The 23,109-nt window shown below is 43.8% G+C and overlaps 2 protein-coding genes and 1 pseudogene across 2 annotated transcripts in view; 1 reads left to right on the top strand and 2 right to left on the bottom strand.

The window, feature by feature from the left end:
- The first annotated feature begins 876 nt into the window (after nt 1–876).
- On the top strand, nt 877–12,448 carry LOC143267488 (uncharacterized). Its single transcript, XM_076545633.1, has 4 exons — nt 877–1,011; nt 1,148–1,684; nt 4,049–4,264; nt 11,938–12,448. Exons 1-4 carry the CDS (start codon nt 877–879, stop codon nt 11,953–11,955), a joined length of 906 nt encoding a protein of 301 aa, XP_076401748.1. The 3' UTR covers nt 11,956–12,448.
- Nucleotides 7,878–9,667, bottom strand: LOC143267592 (DNA-(apurinic or apyrimidinic site) endonuclease 2 pseudogene; annotated as a pseudogene).
- The window catches only part of LOC143267593 (ADP-ribosyl cyclase/cyclic ADP-ribose hydrolase 1-like), a 49,213-nt gene continuing 38,537 nt past the window's right edge, over nt 12,434–23,109 (bottom strand). The window contains exons 4-8 of the mRNA XM_076546234.1: nt 21,630–21,715; nt 17,940–18,013; nt 16,400–16,492; nt 15,987–16,073; nt 12,434–14,164 (exon numbers count right to left, since the gene is read on the bottom strand). Of these exons, the coding sequence (XP_076402349.1) occupies nt 14,101–14,164; nt 15,987–16,073; nt 16,400–16,492; nt 17,940–18,013; nt 21,630–21,715 (404 nt within the window). The 3' untranslated portion in view covers nt 12,434–14,100. The remainder of the gene's footprint in view (nt 14,165–15,986; nt 16,074–16,399; nt 16,493–17,939; nt 18,014–21,629; nt 21,716–23,109) is intronic.

The following is a 23,109-nucleotide window of genomic DNA, read 5'->3' as shown; positions in this document are numbered from 1 at the left end:
AACTGGTACACTTGAAGTCTGTATTCCAAGATAGCCAGAGTGAAAGATCAGGATGAAATAAATAAGGGGAAAGCAAATGTCCTTTGAGAATTATTAAAAACATAGAGGCAAAACTTGACTGAACAGCAGAGAAAAGGAAAACAGGCTGAGAAGGTAACTGAAGGAGGGAAAGGAGAAATCTGTCAAGAATTTTTCAGTTCAGTAAGCCTCCCCCTGCCCTCCAGTTAGTTCTCCAGGCACCTCTTTTTTCCAACTACCACAGCACACAGGGGTGAACTTCCTGTCAGACCTAGATTCATGTGGCCAGAATTTTCACTTACTGATGTGTGAAACCTTGGGCAATGTCTTTATTTCCTACCTCATAGTTGTTTTCTCTAACACTGTTTACAGACATTATTTATGTTGAGCCAGATACTCCTATCAGCACTTCAAATATATGTATTTAATTCTCCTTAAAATGTTATTAAGAATGTATCCCCCCCCCCCCCCACACACACACACATATTTTACGGAAGAGAATATAGAGGTTGGAACACAGAAGTCCTGGAACTTTCCTAAGTTAGTACAACTAGGGTTTGGTGAAACTGAACCTAATTTTCATCTCCAGAGTCTTGTTTTCCTGCTCACCTTGCATGTTAATATCAAATGGTAAGATTAGAACTGCACAGATGCGCTCCGGGGTTCTTTCTCACCTCCTTCTAACCCATTTTTTGAACGTTTGATTACTTTTACCCGTTGCCATGAATCTGTGGTAGGAGATAAAAAGGTGACTATAGCGAGTCTTCTGCTTACTGTCCCGAAGTTGATGGCTATTAACACATTCTTCCCGGGGTTCCCAGCCTTGCCCTCCTCTCTCCATCAGCCCTAAAGCCACAGATGAGAGCTGCTTCCATCCGTCAGGTGGGAAAAGTCTACTGGGGGCTTAGACGAGGCCAGGTGAAGTGTAGGGGGCGAGACCCACTGGCCTTTGTCCGAGCAGTGACCTCATTTAAGGCCTTCTTCCTGTCAATGGCGGGATTTGTGCTAAGGCTCCTTCCCCCTTAGACCGCCATGATGGCTCGCCCTTCCCCCACCAGGCTCATCTGGCCGCTCTGGGGGGCTGTGGCTCCGGGGCTGAGGTGTCCGTCCTCCCCTCTGGCATCTCCAGGTCCCCACGCGCCCGTGGTGTGAGGAGACGCGGCCGTGTCCCCAGCACTCAGCCACAGCGCACGCACGCGGAGGCCAGGCTAGCAAAGGCCCAGGGCGAGCAGCCCCGGGGCTAGCCAACCCCGAGGCTCTTCACAGTCGCCCTCAGGCCGTGCGTTCTGAGGAGACCCTGGGACGCTCAGGCCTCCCCACCGCACCGGGAGGAGGACCCGGAACGAGCGAGCGGCCGGGAGGTGGGAGCCCCACGCCTCAGCGCGGGGCCGGTCACGTGGGCGGCCGCCCCGCATGGCGACGCCCCGGCCCCCCCGCGCCCCGGCCCCGCGGAGCTCGTCGGGCGCGCGCGCCGACGGGGCGGGCGCATGCGCAGGGGGGCGCGCCGCCTCTGTCCCGCGGCGAGGGTGTCTATGGAGAGGCGGCGGCCGCGGCTGCTGAGGCGGACGCTGAGGCCGCGGCGATGGCGCCCTTCCCCGACGAAGTGGACGTCTTCACCGCCCCGCACTGGCGGATGAAGCAGCTGGTGGGGCGCTACTGCGACAAGGTAACGGCAGCGCGGGTCGGAGGGCGGCGCGGAGGAACGGGCGGGTTCCGGGGACGGCCTGGCCTGCGAGCCTCCCGCAACCCCCACCCCCCACCCCCGCGTTGGCGCCGGGCGAGCAGCCGCCTGCGCCCCGGTTCCCGCCCCCGGCGCGGCTCCCGCACCTTCCCGCCCGGGGGGTCCTGGGAAACCCGGGCCGGCCGCGGCCTGGGACGTGCCCTCGGGGCGCGCGGCGCCTGCCCAGCGTCCTGCTGGCGGGTCTGGACTGTGCCGGGGGTGGGGGTGAGGGGCGCTCCCGGCTCCCCGGAGCCTCCGCCGCTGGCCCTGCAGGGGTGTGGGGGACCCGGGGTCGGCCTCCCGCGGGGGCTCCCGGTCCGCGCCCGCAGGCCGCTTCTGCGGTGGCTCGCTACCGCAGTACTGCCCGCACGGCCCCTCCGGGCTCTTGGAGTCGCTTTGCAAACACTGCATCCTCCGCCTGGACCTGTGACTTGCTGAGACAAAAGTTCCCTAGCTAAATAAATGATAGACCGGGTCTCTTAGAGAATCAGAATCTATGGATCTCTGTGATTCTTATGATAATACTTACTACCTTTTAAAGAAGATACCTAGTCACTTCTGTTCTGTGTAGATTGGCTTTACTTCAGTCTTAATGCCACCTTTTTCAGTGTTCTTCCATCACAGTTCTTACTGTGAAAGGCTAGTAAGACAGCTTAGAGTGTACTTCTCTTCAAGAAGACAGAACCACACTTTGGAAAGAAGCCTAAGAAGTTTGGTGTTAGTAACATTTGCCCTCTAATTTATCTACCTGTTGTATTTAACCTAATTGTTTCCCATTTAAAATGAATTTTGTAATAGAATTGAACAGTAGAAGTTAGATTTAATATAGATAATGAGATATTTGAATATTGCTTTGAATTTATTTGTGATTTATTTAGGCAGGGTCTCATGTACATAGCCCCTGGCTATCCTGGAACTCAGTATATAGACCAGTGTCTTAAGTTAGGGTTTCTATTGCTGTGAAGAGACACTATGACCATGGCAACTCTTATAAAAGAAAACATTTAATTGGGGTGGCTTACAGTTCAGTGGTTTAGTCTGTTATCATGATGAGACATGGCAGCATCCAGGTAGACGTGGTACTGGAGAATGAGCTGAGAGTTTTACATCCTGATCCATAGACAACAGGAAGTGAACTGACACACTGGGCATAGCTTGAGCATATATGAGACCTCAAAGCCTGCTTCCACAGTAACACACTTCCTCTCACAAGGCCACACCTGCTTCAACAAGGTCACCCTCCTAATAGTGCCACTCCCTATGAGCCAAGCATTCAAACACATGAGTCTATGGGCGGGGGGGGGGGGGGGGGGGGGGCATATCTGTAGAAACAACCACAAACAGGCTGCCCTTGAACTCACAGAGATCTACTTACCTCTGCCTCCTAAATTTTGGGAGTAAAGGCCTGTGCCACCATGCTCAGCTTACTTTGAATTTTGAAACAAATTTCTTGATGTGTGTGTTTTAGTATTAGAATTTAATTTTCTATTAAGTGTGAAAGCTTGGCATTACACTGCAATGGGAATTTTTCTCCAATTGAATGCTAGAATTTAAAAAATGATGGCATACTTAAGGTGTTACATATTTATGTCAGTTTTCTTAAAAATACACTTCTCTTGTGGTTGTCTTGGCTCATGCCTTTAGTTCCATCCAGCTCCTGGGGTGCAGAAGGTGGGTCTCTGTGAGTTTGAGACCAACCTGGTTTACACAGTGAGTTCCAGGCTAACCAGGGACCTTGTCTCAAAAAAAAAAAAAAAAAAAAGTGTGTGTGTACATATGTAAATTATCTAGTAATATTTTATCTAATAGCTCTATATTTTATGCTTCCTAAACAGATCAGTTTCATCTTGACACTAAAACTTACAGTGAAGTATTTTCCCAGTTTTAAATTGTAGTAGTATAATAACATGAAAAACATTTTGAACAAAGAAGAGAAAGCCACATTATCCTAAGCTTATTCTTCTAATGTAGGTGTCTTTGGTATGATTTATGATACAGATAGAGTAATTGAAAATTAGACTTGGAGGGAACTGGGTCTGATCATTTTTATTTGGGTAAACTAGGTGACTTTTTTCCTTTCTCACCAGTTATTTGAGAATGCCAGCCAACATCTTCTTAGTGTAGGGGACTCTACAATTATACATCTATGAAATAGTTTTTTTAATGAATTTCCTTTATTTGTACTGTGACATAATCGATGTAAAGGAACTATCTTGCTATATAAAAAAATTGGGTATACATTTGAATGTTTCTTGTTACATTGTCTTATGTTTGCATCTATTTACTATGTCTTTTTAAATTTTTATTCAGCTTTCTAAAACGAACTTTTCCAACAACAATGACTTCCGTGCTCTTCTCCAGTCTTTATATGCTACTTTCAAGGAGTTTAAAATGCATGAGCAAATTGAAAATGAATACATTATTGGTTTACTTCAGCAACGCAGTCAGACCATCTATAATGTCCATTCTGACAATAAACTCTCTGAGATGCTTAGTCTCTTTGAAAAGGGGCTGAAGAATGTTAAGGTGAGTTGAAAATTCATATGTAAGTAACTATTAGAAATAGTGCGAACCTGTCATTGTAATTTTTATTAGCATCTTTAGGAAATGTTATTTTTTTTTTTTTTTTTTTTTTTTGGTTTTTCGAGACAGGGTTTCTCTGTGTAGCTTTTGTGCCTTTCCTGGAACTCACTTGGTAGCCCAGGCTGGCCTCGAACTCACAGAGATTCGCCTGCCTCTGCCTCCCGAGTGCTGGGATTAAAGGCGTGCGCCACCACCGCCCAGCGGAAATGTTATTATTTTAAAGATATTTCATTTATTCATGATGCCTAGGAAGGCTGTTCATCAAGAATGGTTACAGTGGAGGCTTGTAGTAAGGCGGAGAGATAAAGGTCAACTCTGGATGCAAGAAAAACCAGGAGTTAAGAGCCAAGTCACAAGCGCTAGTAGATGGAGAATTACTGAGAAAAAAGATTAGGACCAGGAGAATTCTTGTTGCATTAACTCTTTAGGATTTTTGCTGAAGATAGGCCAGGGTATTAAACCGTAGAGGCTGAGGGGGTAGTGAGGGATTTGTTTAGATACTGCCATAGTCACATACTGAAAGTAGATGATGATTGTTAAACTGACTCAGTAGGATTCTTCCCAAAAGTGAACTGAGAGGCTAATGACAGAGTCTAAGGTCCCATTTCATTGGAAAGAGGATTCAGAGGATCTGGCTCACGTATGGTGAGAGTCTTTGGAAATTGGCTCTTTATTAATGCCTAGTAAAGTCTTCTTTTTGGTGAACACTGACCACCAAATTTTAAAGTGTTGTAAGTTGGAATTTTAATTACCATGAAATTGTTAACAGACATTTGCCATTTTTTTTTTTTTTTTTTTTTTTTTTTTTTTTTTTGGTTTTTCGAGACAGGGTTTCTCTTTGTAGCTTTGCGCCTTTCCTGGAACTCACTTGGTAGCCCAGGCTGGCCTTGAACTCACAGAGATCCACCTGGCTCTGCCTCCCAAGTGCTGGGATTAAAGGCATGCGCTACTACCGCCCGGCCATTTGCCAAATTCTTAAAAAAAAAAAAAAAAAGCTATCAATGTGGGTACTGATGACTAAAGGTATAATTTTTGTTTAGGGTAACACTTCAGTTCCAAACATTTTATTTAAAATTAAAGATGGGGCCAGATATGGCGGCATATATCTTTAATCCAGTACTCTGGAGGCAGAAGAAAGTGTATATTTATGAGTTCAAGGCCAGTCAGGGCTACATAGTGAGACCTTTTCTCAAACAAAATAAAATTGAGGGTGGAAGATGTAATTCAGTGGTAGAGTTCTTGCTTAGCATGAGCAAGGCCTTGTCTCCAGTCTGTAACAGTGGAGAAAAATGGAATGGCAGCTATAGTGTTTACTGGATTTTATTTTTCCCTCTTGTAGGAATCAGAATGGTTAAAGACGACGATTTCAGTTGTATGGCACTTGTCTGAAATTCTAGTGGTCAGGAGAATGAGGTAGGAGAGTCACTAGCTCAAGACCAGTCTAGGGTACATAGTGAGATTTTTATCTCAAAAACAAAGTAATAGTGAACAAGAAAATGAAATGCATTTGTGAGTATAGTTTAGGATAAGGATGTATGTACATTTTCTTAATAATATTTGTCTTAAATATTTGAAAGTTAAACTTTGTTTAACCTTTTCAGTTCAGTGAAACATATGAGTAAGTTATAATTCCATCAAGACACCTTATACCCTTTACTTAGATACTTTGCTTTAGAAAGGTGATTCAGTAAGAGGGAGGATTAATTTTGAAGGACTGAGAACACTCAAACTGAAGACCATTATTAAGAAATTCTACCAGTAGTCTCTGGAAGAAGGAATACTTGGTAGATATCCAGAGGGGAGGTGGTTGATTAGTAGAGGAAAGCATACTAGACAGTAACAGAAGGGAGTTTTACTTTTCTATTGAGTACTCCTTGTACTCTTGGTGTTTTAGATCACATTCATGTATTATGTAGTCAGTGTTTCTGAACCAAAGTAGTAGTTGTTAAAAATATAGGTAAAGGGACATGCTTGAAAATGATGTAGGATGTAGCTGAAAGTTTTCCCCTGTCCCGCCTGGCCCGTGGTCAGGACAAATCTCTCTCACCACCAGTCCCACAGCAGCTCAGACCCAAATAAACACACACAGGCTAATATTATTTTTAAACTATGCCTTGGCAAGCTTCTTGTTATCTAGTTCTTACATCTTTTTTTATTATTATTTTTTCTTTTATTTTACAATACTATTCAGTTCTACATTACTATTCACTTCTACACTTCTACATAACAGCCACAGATTCCCTTGTTCACCCCTTCCTGCCCCCTCCCCTTCCCCCCAGCCCACCCCCCATTCCCACCCCCGAGGACTGAGATCGACCTGATAGACTCCAGGCAGGTCCAGTCCCCTCCTCCCAGATTGAGCCAAGCGTCCCTGTATAAGTCCCAGGTTTCAAACAGCTATCTCATGCAGCGAGCCCAGGACCTGGTACCACTGCCTAGATGCCTCCCAAACAGATCAAGCCAATCAACTGTCTCACCTATTCAGAGGGCATGATCCAGTTGGGGGCCCCTCAGCCTTTGGTTCATAGTTCATGTGTTTCCATTCGTTTGGCTATTTGTCCCTGTGCTTTATCCAACCTTGGTTTCAACAATTCTCGCTCATATAAACCCTCCTCTTTCTGGCTAGTTAGTGGCAGGAGCCACAGGGGACACTGCTTGCTCGTTCATAGATTTATGCTAAGTTAGCTTTTTATATAGCTCAGGACCATCTGCACAGGAAATGGTGCTGCCCACATTGGGGTAGTCTCTCCTACACCAATTATTGATCAAGACAATCCCCGCAGATATACCCACAGGCCAATCTGATCTAGGGAGCTCCTCGACTAAGGCTCTCCTCTCTCTCATATGGCTATATGCTGTGTCAAGTTTACAGCTGCAGCAGACCATGACAGTGGGTATTACTGTGACTCCCATTTCAAAGGGAGAATCAGAGCTTGTTCTAAGAAGTAATTCAGATCAAGTCTTCACATCAGACAGATCTATGCAATAAATTCGAGACTGATACAGCAATCAAGTATCAGGACCATGCCATCAGGACCTGCCATCCACCTCTGTTAATTTTATTCCCAGACATAGCCGTTACTGTGTCCTATCACTGAAGGATAGCACAGTGTCTAGAAGGCAAGCAAAGAGTATTTTACCTCAGCCTTGGATAGTGGAACAACTGAGGATGTTATTTTTGCCTGGGTGACTCCCAAATCTGTTCCTTGCCCTCCTGGAGAACCCATAAAATCCAAATAGCATTTAGAATCTTTATATACACCCCAAGTTGCATTCTGCTGCTGCAATGGAGGTCTCTAATGGCTACACTGTGTGGAGTGCCTACTGCAATAACTGATATTTTCTCTTCTTTGTTGGTCTGCTTTTTGCATCAAGTTTTTAAGTGTTGTCTCACATTTGTGTCATTTAGCAAGAACCACACAATTTGTTATGTCATTATATGACATCCTTAGAGGGACACAGGTGAATTTTCTTCATAGAGAACAGATCCTCCATTGCAAGATTCTCAAAACCAAGACTTAAAAAACAAACAAACAACAAAAAAAACTGAAACAAAGACATAGAATTTGTTTATGAACAAATACATTGCACATCACAGACATCAGGGGTTTAAAGTTACAACTTTCTGGGTAGCTGGTTCTTGTGTGACAAAGAGGATGAAAGGGAGGAGTGAGAAGAGGAATGCCTTAGGGAAAGAAGAGAAGAAGCTATGGCAAGGAAAGGAGAAGAGAAAGCAGAAGAAAGAAAGGAAGCCTTGGGGAGAAGGCAACTTAGGAATGGAGACCTGGCATCAGACCCTCTGCATGAGAGACCAGGCCAGACATCCCTAGGCCTCGGTTGCTTCAGCTGGGCCTGCTCCGGAGGAAGAAATTGCAGCTTGATGAGGGGTCCTTAGAAGGACCTTGTGGCTTTGCACACACATAGAAATGGCGGCCCAGGTTGGATCCTGTTTTTTTTTTTTTTCACATTCTGCACCACACATGGCTCCCTGTGGCCTCTGCAGAGGGGTGAGAGTGAGGACCCACTCAGCACAGAGTTCCAAAGCAAGGTCTGTACCTCTTCTTTATCTTTGACCTCAGAAACTTGGCCTGCTCGTCCACCATTGTGGCCATCACATCCTCTTCTGAAGTCTTTGGGGTAACAAGCGTGCCCACCAGAGGCAGCCTAGGTAGTTCTACAGCAGGAGAAGTTTGGGAAAGATTAACAGAAGGCTGAAAATAACTCATCCGGTTTTTCTGGTGTCTTCTGGGGCCACCTTGATGTTTTCGAGGCTGGATGATTGCCTGTGGGCCTGTGCTTTTCACTGTTTGGGGGCCTGGATTTGATGATAGGGATATAGTACTGGCTGCCTTCAAATAGGTTCTTGTTCAGGAGGGACTAGGAAGCCAGGAATCTTGATCTAGGTGCCTGCAAACTCAGGGAGGAAATGGGCTCACAGAGCTGGGCACTGTTTTGCTAGCACACAGGACACATGCAAGACAGCTCTCACTGGGCAGTGGTCAGAGCTCATCACTCCAAGGAGCGGGAAGGCAGTTTGGAAAGTGTCTATGATCTCCTTGTACATAGTCAAATAGGGTACCATAGTTGAGACAGCGGGCACCAGTGATCACTGACCAGAAGGTGAGGAACCTCTCCTGTTTTGGATAGAAATAATGGTAGCTATTCATAAAAGGTACTCAGCCTGGTACTCCAGGTCACTGAGCAAGCCATCCATCCACTTACACCCCGGGTCTTCTTCAAAGCACTCTAGACTGCCAGCATTGCAGTGGTCAATGGGATGGTGGGCTGTATTTAGGTCCCCTGGGATTATCACATGGCAGCCAGATAGAAAAGCATCTTAAAGGTCAGCTGCTCAGGCTTCCCAGAATCTGTATGTAAGCAGTACACGTTGATCAGGCTCAAGGGTTTCTCCTTCCCTTCCCTCGTGCAGACCTTATGCTGTGTAAGGAGAGCCGGGCCCTCACTATCCAGAGCCTGTAGTTGCTCTTGGGTGAACTCTGGCATGTTTCCATAGCAACCAACATCCTGGTTCAGAGTGATAAGCAGGCCACTCAGGCGTTCTTCAGCAGCCACTGGGGTAGCAAGGTCCTTACAGAAAGTGGCTACACCAGAACAGTCACTCCAGCTGTGGCTGAAGCTGCAATGGGAGTTATAGCCCTCAACAACAGCCAGGGGTTCCGATAGTGCATCTCTGGTCACTTTGGTCCCCTGGAGACAGACAATATCAGCATCCAGCTCTTCCAAAATAGGTCGCAAAGCCATTGGACAATTACTGGGCACCTGGCATCCCAGACCTTGTAGGGGCTTCTGGTTCTCGTTGATATTCCAGCTTACCATGCCCAACATTTTGGTTAACTATACTGTTTCACAAAGAATGTATAGGCATAGGCAAACTGTTGGCCAGAAGTTAACTAGCTTCCACCTTCCTCCTGCGTTTGCTCAGGTGCTCAGGCATTCTTATCCCCCCAAACCACTGGACTGCTCGCAGGGGCTTCAAGTTCAGTTCTCTTTGGTGAGAGATGAACTTTTGTGAAAACTGAAAGGGTGGTGCAGATCCCAAAGAGGAAGGAAAGCTGAGTTGTATATGCTTGTAACCCCAGCACTCAGGACACTGAGGCAGGAGTTTTCAGTGAGTTCAAGACCTACCTGAGCTACGTAGCAAGACTCTGTCCAAAAACCAGGGCACAGTGCATGGTGAGAGGAACATCTGTGATGGTTCTTTTCTTCTGGATGCACAGGAACTCCTGAGTTCCTGATTCCCTTTCTCCTCTGTTCAAAAGTCCCCTTGATGCATCAGGTTAGTTACAGCGGGTTTTCCAAAGACTTACTAAAAAGCAAAAGAGTGTTCTTCCTAACACTTAATAGTTAACCAAGTGGAGTCTTCCCAAGACACACAAGATATAAACACGGGAATTTGTTTTCAGAAGACACAGGCCACTAAAGAGGCAGTCTTTGTTGGTGGTATTGTCGTTTGTATCTGAGAGCGTGCAGACTTGAGCTGGGCTGCTTTCAGACAATGGAAGAGCAACATAACAGGTAACTGAGACAAAGCTAAGGAAAAATATGTATTTTGCCCAAATATTTGGTAGTTTGCTTGTCAGCTGAGAACACTGATTGACATAATTTAGTGTGCATTTCCAGACATATACACACACACACACACACACAGACACACACACACACACCCTTTCAAACACTCAGCCTGCCATTTCAGAACTCCCTTTGAAACGATGCTTCAGATACTGTAAAGTCACAAGTCACCACAGTAGAAAAAGGGTGAGCCTAAGGAAATTAGAAGAGAGACATTAGATCTCAGGTTATTTCTACAGCCCTTGGCTAGCTATGATGGAAGACACCGTACAAGAGGTGGGAGAAGTTTATTAAGCAAAACGGAGTGTGGAGAGAGGGTATAGGGAGTCTATGAGCGCACCGTTAATCCAGCAGTCACATAAAAAGAGGAATATGTACAACCTTTTGTGTATGTAGGCCATCAAGTCCTTAGGGCTGGAGATGGCTGCAAGGTCATTGGTATAGATGCTTAAAGAACTACAGAGAGGATGGATTCAGGGTAGCGTGTTATGGTGATAAGGGGGGGGGGGTAAAAAAGAATACCCTAGCCCCCAAGCTACCTCTGAGTGTTCCAAGGACCCTCCTCAGCATCATCTGAAAATACTGTGATTTGCCTCCTCTGAGATCTCTCCTGGCTTAAAACTTGATCTCAGACAAGTCTCCATGGGCTTGCCTTCCAAGTTGATTTCTATTCTATCCACTCCATCTCGGAAGGGGATGTGATGGCCAGTAGTTTCTGACACAAGCGGCCACTTCCAAGTATGTTCGTGAGCAAGGACATTAGTAAATCCCGACTCCAGGAACCAACCTTCACAGCAAGGTAGGCAGAGTCTTGTGTAAAATCCCCAGGTTGCAGGCTGGACTGGCAGGGATCCGGTTCTGAGGACCTTCAGTAGTGGGAGCTACTTGAAAGCTGGGGCCGATCTGAATCCCTGTTAGAACTGGTTTGTCAGGCCAAGACTAAATTCCCAAGAAGCAAGAATAAGTGGTAGCCGGGCGGTGGTGACGCACGCCTTTAATCCCAGCACTCGGGAGGCAGAGGCAGGCGGATCTCTGTGAGTTCGAGGAAAGGTGCAAAGCTACACAGAGAAACCCTGTCTCGAAAAACCAAAAAAAAAAAAAAAAAAAAAAAGAATAAGTGGTCCAGTTGTCAGTGAGGAATTCCTGGGCTGCCTACTGTGTGTCCACTGTGGCTATAGCCTCAGGGGCTCTTAAAAAAACTGGATCTTCAACCAGAGGAAAACGAAGAGAAACATCTGTGATAGATAGTCTTGGTTGTGAAATTGGCTACATCTGGAAATAGCTAAAACCTAAAGGACTGGGCACATCTTTAAGGGATTTTTTTTCTTAATTAAAGCATTTGAAGTAGGAAGACCCAGTTCTAATCCAGATCTTTGAGGTAGGAAGATCCTTTAATCTGGGCCAGTCCTTCTGCTGGCAGCCTAAATAGAGGACATAGAAAAAGGAAGCTTGCTCTCTCCTTGCCTGCTTGCTCTTGCTCTCACTAACAAGACCATTCCTCCCAGTGAAGGAGCCTGCTTTTTCAGGATTCCAGCATATACTGAAGATGAATTGAGACATCCAGGCTCACAGACTGAACAACTACTGGGTTCTTGGACCCTCTCTTGATAGACAGCCATTGTTGGAGCAGCTGGACCACACAACCAGTAAGCCAAGCCATTCTACTAAATCGTGTGTGTGTGTGTGTGTGTGTGTGTGTGTGTGTGTGTGTGTGTGTGTGTGTGTGTAGTGTGTATGGGATTTATTAGAATGCATATATCCTGACTAATGCAACCCAAATTGTCAAGGCTTTGTGACACGTTGCCAATTTTTATCACACAGTCTAATACCATCTGTGTGTGTGTGTGTGTGTGTGTGTGTGTGTGTGTTTTGCAGGTTCATATGTACTCATGCATGAAGAGGCTACAGAACAAACTGTCATTCCTTAGATATCTTCCACCTTGATTTTTGAGAGCATCTTTGTTTGGGACTTGGGCAGTACCTGGCTCCAACATTTATGCTATTTTCAATAAACTAAGCAAATTCTTTGAAACTGTATTCATTTAGTTTTATTAATATCTACTAAACACACTTATTATAAAACAACTAAAAATACTCTGGATGTTGAGAAGTAAATAACACATTTCTAAATAACAATGGAATCGAGAACTATTTTAGACTGAACGGTAACCAGTGGAGACATACAGAATGTCAGTACTGCAGCAAAAGCAGACCTCAGAGGAAAACTCATAATACTAAAATACATGTGTAAGGAAAGAAAGCAGACTGCAATATCAGTGACCTAAGCATCTGTTGCAAAAAGTTGAATGAAGATCTTCAAGAAAGCTAGAAGAAATAAGAAATTTCTATATATCTAAAAATAAAGAAAAAAAGCTCAAATAAATAAAATAAATGAGGAAAGATAAAGATTGGAGCTTTGTAAAACAACAAAAATTAGTAATCCCAAAGCAAGACTGATCTAAGAGAAAAGTACAGAAAAAAGTTGTCAATATCAGCAACAAATATGGCTTAACACAAAATTTAACTCAATATTTTCTGTTTTTGTTTTGTTTGTTGAGACAGGGTTTCTCTGTATAACAGCCCTGGTTGTCCTGGAACTCACTCTGTAGACTAGGCTGGCCTGGAACTCAGAGATCTGCCTGCCTCTGCCTCCAGAGTGCTGAGATTGCAGGTGTATGCTACCACTGCCTGGCTCATTAACGCAATATTTCCACAAAAATATTTTACTACCTATAAAGGGCACCAAGTATGAGGAGGAAGAGAAATGGGGTGAAATTAGCTTTGAAACCACCCATAAAAATCAGATTTCAGATTCTTTGCATTCAATTTAATACAACATTTGCTGGACAATAACACGGACTCCTATCAATTTGACAGTCAAGGCCTAGAAAAGAAAAAAAATATCATATGCTGTGGACTTGGACAGAACTGAGTCAACTCCATCTCTAACCATGATCCCAGCTCTAACCATGATCCTAAGAATATGACTTTAGGAAAATGTATAACCTCTCTGGAAGCTCGATTGTCTCATATTAAAAAAAAATGAAAACAATAGCCAAACTTACTAGGGACATGTTGGAAGGGTGACAGGTTGAAGCACCAAGCAAGTTCAAGTTCCCACAGACTCTCTTCACCATAATGACCCCTGATCTCAGGTTTACTATTTGAATATTTGTAGGGAAAATGCAAAATCATCAGAAAATAAGATCATTCATTTTGAAGCTTCACATTTCATTTCCTTTGTCCATTCCAACAGGTGAGGTTTGACTGGCATTTTTCAATAAAAATAATGTTACCAGCTGTGCTGAGGATGTAGTTCAATGGTGTACAGGCTTCTCTACCATGTGTAAAAGTTCTCAGATTTGATTCTCAGTTTCAGTAAGAGAAAAAAAGAGAAGTTAGTAATATATAAGCAATATAAAAGCACCACATGAGAGAGTTAAAATGAAATAACAATGTAAATTTGCACAATGCTTCGGTGGAGTAATTTTTTCTTGAGTATTAGTGGTATGCAGTACAAACTAAGCTGATCATGTAATGTTGCTATCATTGGTTGGAAAGTTCTTCTATCTCTGGTGTTGACATTGTAGTAGAGACCTCTTCCTGACAACTTCAGCTTTGCATCAGTGTGGTTTCTGAGTCTTTCATCTTGATGCATGCTACGGAAGTGTCCTAAGATCCAAATTTATTCAGATATTAGAACTACACAGTGGATGCTCCGGATTCTTCACACACTGAACAAACCTGACAGGCCTGTGGGAGAGAAGCAAGAAAGGAAATCAAGGGACAGAATGAGGACTGGCGAGATAGATCCTAGGGTAAAGGGACTCACTGCCATGCCCAGTGACCTGAGAGTTTGATCTCAGACTTCATGTGGTAGAAGAAAGCACTGATTCCTACAAGTTGTCCTCAGAGGCCCACATGAAAGCTATGGTATGTGCATGCATTTGCGGATGCATATTCATACAGTAAATAAATAAATAAATAAATAAATAAATAAATAAATAAATAAATAAATAAAATGTAACAAAAATATGACAAAAATTTAAGAGGGAAGAGACTGAATGATGCACCTATGGTCCAACTCGTCAATGAAAGAAGACCCTCCTTGGCAACCAAAGGAAGATGGACCACTGAGCATCCACCCACATGCCTCTCCTCAGCAACAACACTGAGAAATGCCTAAGTCAGGAGTCAGTGACTTGACAGTGTGCCTCAATTTATTTGCAGTTCACTTGTAAGACCATAAAACTAAATACCAAGGAAGACGTGATGGAAATGTATGGAGGTGAAAAAACGAGCATGTGACAGCTAATGATCATGAGATGTGGCCACTGAGACCAGGCCCACCCACAGTTCCTGATGATTCTGCTTTCCTCAGTCAGGAAGCTTCCCGGTGACTTTTTGGTAAAGGCATGAGACAGCACAGAACTCAGGGACCATGCTTAAGCGGTTTGGATGCCACTGTCAAAGGACCATGCTTGCTCTACACATAGCATGCTCAGGTATCTAACTGGTAAATTAAAAAGACTGTCATTTCTTAAATGTAAGCTAACAAAACCATAGAGTCTGTGCTCTGCAACCTTCTCCTAGTTGGCCAGTACTATTTCCCATACAAAGTATCTTTCAGTGACTTAGCCTAGTCAGCTGTCTACAGACTTTCTTTTATAGTTAATCTTTTCCTTTCTTCTGTTTTTTGCATTTAACTTCTGCAGCATGTTGGTGTTTGTTTGTTTTTTTTTTTTTCCTGGCAGTTTCCAAAGAACAGCCAGCTGATTGATGGGAAATTCAGGCCCTCTGGGAAATGAGCCATCCATCTTTTAAATCTGTCCTTCTGCCTTTGAGATATGGTGGGTGATGTGAAGAGATACAAAATATTCCATCTCTTCAGCTTGTATATACTTCAGGAAGCCTTTTCTCTATGCTTTAGTCTTAGCTGAAGCTATTCCTCACAAGAAAAGCTCCCAAAGTGCTTCTTTGTGAAGGTAGATGTCCCTGCCTGTATCATTGGCCACAACCAGTTACAAACAATGAGGGGGCCCCCCAGTTTTGGAGTTACAGGTAACTTTAAAGATATATACCTGCAGGTAGGTTAATGGTAAGTTTTTGTTAAGCATTTACATTGGTTTTGGTCTTAATCTAGAAAAGATAAATCTTTGTAGACTGCCATGTGGAAATTTACCAAATAATGGGCATTTATATTTGAATCTAACTAACTAAGGAGATTTCACATGAAAATGTGTAGCCAGTCACAGACTTTTAAAACTTGGGAGAAAAGTCTCTGTTGGCAAGACACGTTTTTGTTCCCCTGAAGCCCAGCAGTAAAGCAAGAAGTGCATCCCCTGAGGGTCATTCAGCTTTTGGAGCAAGTCACTGCTCAGGGATGGCAGAGAAGGAGGACGAGAATGAATGGGCAGGCGGCCAGATTTAAGCCATTGACTAGGGAAATAAGATATGTTTGGTGGCAGGGCATAATGCATCATACATCACACACCACCAACGCCTGGGAAGGATCCCTGAAGTCCTCTCAGTTCACACAACTGGTTTTTCTTTTTTCCCACAAGAACTCAATTACCTGTAGTTATCCTGGCAGGCAAAAGTGATATTCCTTTGGTGCACAATCAACTTCAGATCATTTATAGAGGAGCCTGAGCATGAGTTACTAGGGAAGAAAAAAAATATTCAAATAATAAGATCTTTCAAATTCTCTGAGTGTCTTGCTTTGTCTGCATAACTGCTCCTGGGAACAGCATTGAAGAGAGGTGAATCACAAGTCCACCTCTGGGGTTCTCAGGTCAGCAGGAGTGAAGGTGTGAAGCAGTCACTGTCCTTTGTGGAGACAGAATTAAGAGACCATGAGGAGGGCTAAGTGCAGAGTAAGCCCCATTCACTTGCTAAGCCTGTCTGTTCCCAGCATGTTCTTGTTATCTTGAATTTCTTCGCAGGCTGATTCATATCCTATCACTCTGCTACAAAGTAGAGACATACCTGGAATCTGCTTCGATGTCATGCATCACCCAGGCCTGTAGTTTATGCACCTTTTTTGGGTCCAAATTAAAGACTTCTACACTTCCAAAGGTGCTAAAACAGAAGAGATAAATAACATCACTGACTCCAAGCCAAAGTGCAGGGCATCCATACCTCCTGTCACAATCCAGCCAGTGGGACACCACTGAGTAGAACCTACCTTGCCTCCCACCTTTCTTCATTCACTATGACTCTTGGTTACCAGATTTTCAAGGTAAGATTTGTTTTTCAAGACAAGCTTTATCTCTGTTACAGCTCTGGCTGCCCTGGAACTTGCTTTAAGGCCAGTGTGGTCTCGAACTCACTGAGCTCCACCTGCTTTTGCTTCCTATGCTGGGATCAAAGGCTTGAGCCACCACTGTCGAGCTCAAGATAAGATTTTTAACTATTCTTTGGTAATGATTAATATATCTAAGATACTTGATGTTCAAAGAGTAGCATTACCAGAGAGCTGGTTACAACCATAGAATCTCTGTTCACTAACACTTATCTAGATTCTTCCTTGTTAGTGTAAATAGCTACCTCTCCTGTGGCAGGGACTTAGCTATCTGCTATCAGATGACAAGTTTCTGAGTGCCCATAGGAAAAGAGGGTCAGAGGAAGACAAAAGAGTTAATATTGCTTTGTTTGTTTACTTAAACATTAAAACAGAAGAGAGTAACGGTTAATAGAGGTACCTACAGTGCCCAGAGAAAATTAATATGTGCTTCCATTTTCAGAAGTATTTTTGTCAGAGAAAAATTAGAGAACAAAGGCCATGGACGTGATAGAAATTAAGATGAGAAGGAGACCAGAGATGGGAGGCTTGAATGTGGACCAATTCAGTCCTGAGGATGAAATGAGGAAATAATAGCTGATGTGCACTGGGGAGTTTTCATTAGGCATGGAGCTCAGCACTGTTCACAGTATATCTCCATTTTTCTCTACAGCATCCTCATCATTTATGTATACAGGGACTCTCAGAGGCTAGGTGCCCGTATGTGTAATGACCTCTGCTGTCCACCCTGTTAAACCACTACAATGCTTTGTGACAATGTTGCCAAGAGAGGGTGATGGCCCAGGATACTTCTCCTGCTGAAGTGGGATTCTCACTCTTCACAGGGGAGAGAGAAGTGAGCCATTATTTCTGAATGGAGAGGATGCAGACAGAGAAAAGAGGGGAGTCAGGCCAGAGAGTATGGGTGAAATAGGAAGATAGAATTCAAGGGGAAAGAAAGCTGAGAAAATTATGTGGGACCTCAAAAAGTCAAGAGTGATGTCTGGAAACCATGTAGTGGCTCTTAGGAACATTGGAGGATTTTAGACAAAGAAGAAACCAGACCAAACATTGACCCAGAATAAAAATATCTTCAGAGAATACAGACGTTTTGCCCTTTTTAAGCTGAGCTATTTAGTACGTAAAAGAAGGCACATCCTTTTGAGGAATGCCAGGTCCAAGAGACTATGGTAACTGCAATTAACTAACCCTTGCAAACAGAATACAAACAAAGGAAAGAAGTACCTGTTTTTGTAAAATGGTTCATTGAGGGACCCGTTGAGCATCACTTGGACAACACCACAGGCAGCTTCTGCAAACTTAAAAAGAAGTCCATCATTATTCTCCAGCAATTCCATTCAAACGAATATTTAGTACTAGAAAGGGAGGGAGAGGATAGGCTCTACACCTTCAGCACAGGAATGGTCAATCTATCCAATGGTCTAAGCCATTGGAAGTGTGCGCTTTGCATGAGTTCTTGATACAGCCATGTCAATCTGTAAATGATGCAGAAGTTGAAAGTCTAGAGTGGGAAACAGAGTATCTCTAGAGGAAGGAAAGGAAGGCAATCACCTGGTGTCATGTGCTGTAGAGGCTACATTTTATTTAGCAGAAGCAAGGTGGACAATTTAGGGGTAAGGGAAATGGAATCCTGTGGAAAGAGAAACTTAGGTGTGAGACAGGGACCCCAATGCTCTAAAAAGGCACAAAGAAAAAGGGAGATTGCTTGAAGAACTCGCTGTGTAGACCAGGCTGGCCTTGGACTCACAGAGAGAGTTTTATTTCTTCATGCAACCAACTTTCATCTGGAAAATTTGCTAAGAACTGGAGTAAACAATGTGAACAGAGTACTGTCCAGCTTCCTCTGGAGACAGACCCAGACTTCTGGGACTTAGGTCTCCTTCAATAACATCTGTGCATAGTACCCAATTCATACATTGTAATAATAGGTTGAACAGCTTTAGCCATTGGTATGAAGATAGCTGGGAGAAATGAGAGCTTGGCTTCCCAGGTTCTTTTGGAGTCTTCAGTGATTTATATCTAGTACATGGCAAAGGGTGAGTTTTGCTCAGTAAAATTCCAAGGAAGGAAAAGCTGGCAGGAAAAAGGAAGATACCCTGTACTAGAGATTAGGAAAGAACAAAAAAGTGCCATATAGGAGTCCACGTCGCAAAGAGTAGGTGGGATTCCACCACGTGAAGAAGCTGTGACTGGAAGAGGCCCTGAGTGTAGGAGAACAGTGGTGTCAGTGGGGGAAACTCATGGAACGCCAAATACTTCGTTGAGGAAATTGAACATTATTCTGCAGGTGACCTCTACAACACTGGAAGATTTTTTGCTGAATTATGAAGACCAGGGATGCTTGTCTAGCTAAGGAGAGAGATGGACAGACCCCTGATCCTTAAGAATAATCATTAAACACTGACTCAAAAGAGCACTGGACCCCACAATGTAGAAGTTTCATGAGTCCCATGACACAAGATAAACATTGGCTCAGTTGAGGGCTCAAGGTCACATGACTTAGCAGCAAGAGGATCTGGAGATTCAAACCTATAAGAAGAACAATCCTTACTGTCAATGATAGGGACTAGTCTGTTTGTCTTCCTCTATGAGAGTCTGGCAAGGATCAAGGTGCGGGTGCCACAGTGTATCAGAAGGCAGGGTGCCTTCGGTCACCCTCGCCATTGAACTCTTAGTACGAAGGGCTGAGATGGGAGTACAAGAAAGCTCTTTTCTTTCTGTTGATTGCCTTGTCTAGCCTCAAGGTGAAAGTTTTTAGTTTATCTTTTGTATTTTATTTTGTCATGTTGGTTATGTCTTGGAAGCCTGTTCTTTTCGAATAAGAGACAGAAAGAGAATGGATATAGAGGCAGGTGGGGGAGGTGGGGAAGAACTGGGAGTAGTAGAGGCATGGTAAACTATAATTAGGATATACTGAATAAGAAAAGAATCTATTTTCAATAAAATGAAAAAAAATGACTTACTACTAAAAAAAAAGTGTCCCTTCACTTCCATGCTAATTTTTTGTCTCCCTACACCACTCCACTCCTAAGTCCCCTTGAGGTAGGAATTTAGTTGATACAGGGAGGTGAAGAAGAGCACACCTGCATTCATGCAATTATTCTACCACTGATCTAATTCCTGACTCTTAACCTGCCATTTAAAAGCCATAAGCAGTAAGCAGATAGTGTGAAGTCAAGGCTAATGCTCTAAAATTAGGCTGACCTACACTAGGACCTCAGTTCAGCTACTTACCAGCCAATGACCTTGGATTTAGTCTCTTTTAGGAAATTTTTATTAGTTCTTAGGGAGTTTTTTCACAACGAGTTTTGAGCATATTCACCACTTGCCCAGCTCCTCCCAGACCTACCCACCACCACCACCCAACTTTATGTCCTCTTTTCTTTTCCTACCCATCAAGTCCAACTTTGTTTGGCTAGATATTCATGAATATGTGACCTACCCCCAGAGCATGGTTGACCTACCTATGGCAACACACTTAAAGAAAACTGACTCCGGCCCAGCAGCTATCCGTCACCAGGAGTTGCCCTGCTAGTGAGGACACTTTGTGTCCACCTCCTCTCTCCGCGCTGAGAGTTGTCCTTACGTTGGTACAGGTCATGTGCATGTTGTTACAACTGCTGGGAGTTTATATGTGCAACTTTCCTGTTGTGCGCAGAGAACACGGTTTCCTGGTATTCATTCACTGCCTCCAGCTTTTACAGTCTTTCTTCCCCTTCTTCTGCAATTAGTCTCTTAAGCTAAGAATATTAGTGTCTTCACCTCTAGTGTAAAAATTTGTTCAATTCTTACACTATCTATTTGGAGAGAGAAATGGGAATGACATAGAGACATGGGACTTGTTGACTGTGAAATGTGTATGCTTCTGTGGCTTGGATGCGTGTTCTTCCACTCTCAGCCCCTAGGTCCTAGGTTGGAAACTGGGTTGGTAAGAGCACAACGGCTCTACCCTCATGAATGACGTCAGTACTCTTGTGAAGGGGCTCAGGGAAATTCTCTAGGCATCTTTTGTCTTCTGACATGTGGGGACACAGCAATGAGTTGGCATCTGAGAAACACAGAACAGCCCTCATTAGACATCAAATTTGCTACCACCTTGACCTGCTGGCACTTAACCCAACTGAGGTCCTTTCTAAATTACACAACCTGAGCTTTTGGTTAGAGCAGGGCCAGTGGACTAAGGCACATGTTTTGACAAATGTGTTTCCATCTTCCACACCTCCTCAGATGTGCACTCCATTTGAATACATAATCAATACATTTGGGCTTTTTTTATTCTCCTTTCACTGGTTTTTCTTCATTCTTTTCCCACTGTGGTCTACTTACAAAGGAATTTTTCTTGCAGTGACACACGAATAGGGAAAAGTAAATAATGCCTGTGCAACTTCAAGTGAAGTTAGACACAGATGTGAGGTGAGCGAGCTAGTGTTTCTCCACCCAGATTCAAGATCTGGAATCCATGAGTAGCTCCCATGTTTGCTTGCACCTCCATCTTGCCACCTCCAAAGTGGCCACGGTATTCATGATATTTCATAGGGTTGTTGTGAGGATAGAGTTCTTAACTCCTGCAAAGGGTTGGGCACATATAAAGTGGTCTACAAATGCAGATTATTCAAACTGTTCCAGAAATCGAATCAATACCTGGGAGTCAGGATAAGTCAAACCTAGCTTCCTGACAGACACAGCTAATGAATGTCATTCACTCATTGGGTATAGGGATTCTTTCTCTGAGCTTGCAAAGCCTCTGTGGCTGTTCTGAAGCAATGTTCGAAAACCTTCTAGCGTGTATTTCTGAGCTTTTGTTCTCATCAAAGATTTCCACACTTTCACACCACAAAAAGGGTCAAAATTAACCAACCAGTGACCAGACAGCATCTTCAGCCAAAACTCTAGAATTTACTGCTTGGAACTTACCTTTTGCGAAACCACTTTCCAGAACACTGAAACAGGGTTGTTGGGGCAGTTTTCATCCCAGTGTGGGCAAGAGTCATAGTTCATGTCTAAAACATATAGTTTATAGGAAACAGTTAAGTGGAAAAGGCATTATACCTTTGGGCCCATTCTTGGCTGTTCAATTACAGTGGAAGTGTTTTCCAATGACATCTGCGCCAAGGCAGAGGCTGGAGAATGGACACATCTCAACCCAATTTAATTAAGTGTCCCTGAATTCCTTCCAACTCCTTGCCTTCCCCTCCAGATCCCAGACAGGAACAGTGTGATAGGTTTTGACTCATCATTCTGGGAAATGGCAACAGAAGTTTGCCCCAAAGAGACCAGCCCCCATCACTCCCCTGGAGTCCAGGAACACTTAGAGAGAAGGCCAGGCCCTTTCGGGAAGAAGACTCGTTCACCAGACACTTCTCTGTTTTGCCGGAAATTCTCTCCTGGAGAGTTTCCTTCTCAACCTCCAGAAGTTTGAGGGCTCAGGTGGTCTCAGGCTTTCTACAGCCAACCCCATCAAAACAGGCTCAGCCCCTAATGTGGTACAAAGCATAGAGTGTGGATCCCTGGGTTCTATGACACTGTTCTCAAGGCCATCTGCCTTAGTATATAAACATTTACTGAGGGTTAGGCTCTGCCCCTAATGTGGTACAAAGCATAGAGTGTGGATCCCTGGGTTCTATGACGCTGTTCTCAAGGCCATCTGCCTTAGTATATAAACATTTACTGAGGGTTAGGCTCTGGAGATAGAGGGTTGAATCAGGTGGGAGCCTGGCCTCACATAACATGTGATGTATGGAAGTCAAATAACCAGAGGAAGAGTTACTTGTGTTGTGCAATACAACCGGAAAAAGTTCAGGTTGAATTTTGCTTTGGACAAGAATCAGAGTCTTCAGACAGACTCTAAAGAGAAGGGCACCTTATGCAGATGGCATGTGCAAAGGCCAAGAGCTGTGATGAGCTTTGATCGGAGAAAGGAAATGATGGAAGATGAGGCACCTGAAATACAGAGGCCATGCCAAACCAAGGAATTTATATTATTAGCCTAGAGGTAAAAAAAAAAAGATTGTTAGGTTTTAAAAGGAAATAGAGACAGTCACATTTCCACTGTAAGAAAAACTCTGTCGTGTCAGATGGAGACTGACCTAAAGGGGCAAAGAGTGATCAGAATAACATTACAGCTTTCCCAGCAAGAGAGGGTGTTAGTGTGTTAGACTCAGACAGTGCAAGTGGAGATGAAGAACAGATGGGTTACTAGGCAAATAGATTGATCAGCTATGAAGGGAAAAGAGAGGTCACCAATAAACAATGGGGATGACACCTTAAGATGCCCATGCTAAATATCTCAACTATAATAATCAGTTCACCGTGCCTATTTATAACCAAACATTACACTGTACATCTTAAGTATATATAATTTCAGTTTCAAAATATTTTTTAAAAAATGGCCCAG

This window comes from Peromyscus maniculatus, chromosome 10 (assembly GCF_049852395.1).
Source record: "Peromyscus maniculatus bairdii isolate BWxNUB_F1_BW_parent chromosome 10, HU_Pman_BW_mat_3.1, whole genome shotgun sequence".
NCBI classification, from domain to species: domain Eukaryota; kingdom Metazoa; phylum Chordata; class Mammalia; order Rodentia; family Cricetidae; genus Peromyscus; species Peromyscus maniculatus.
The sequence above is the reverse complement of the archived record's forward strand: the minus strand, read 5'-3'. Positions and strand labels throughout refer to the sequence as shown.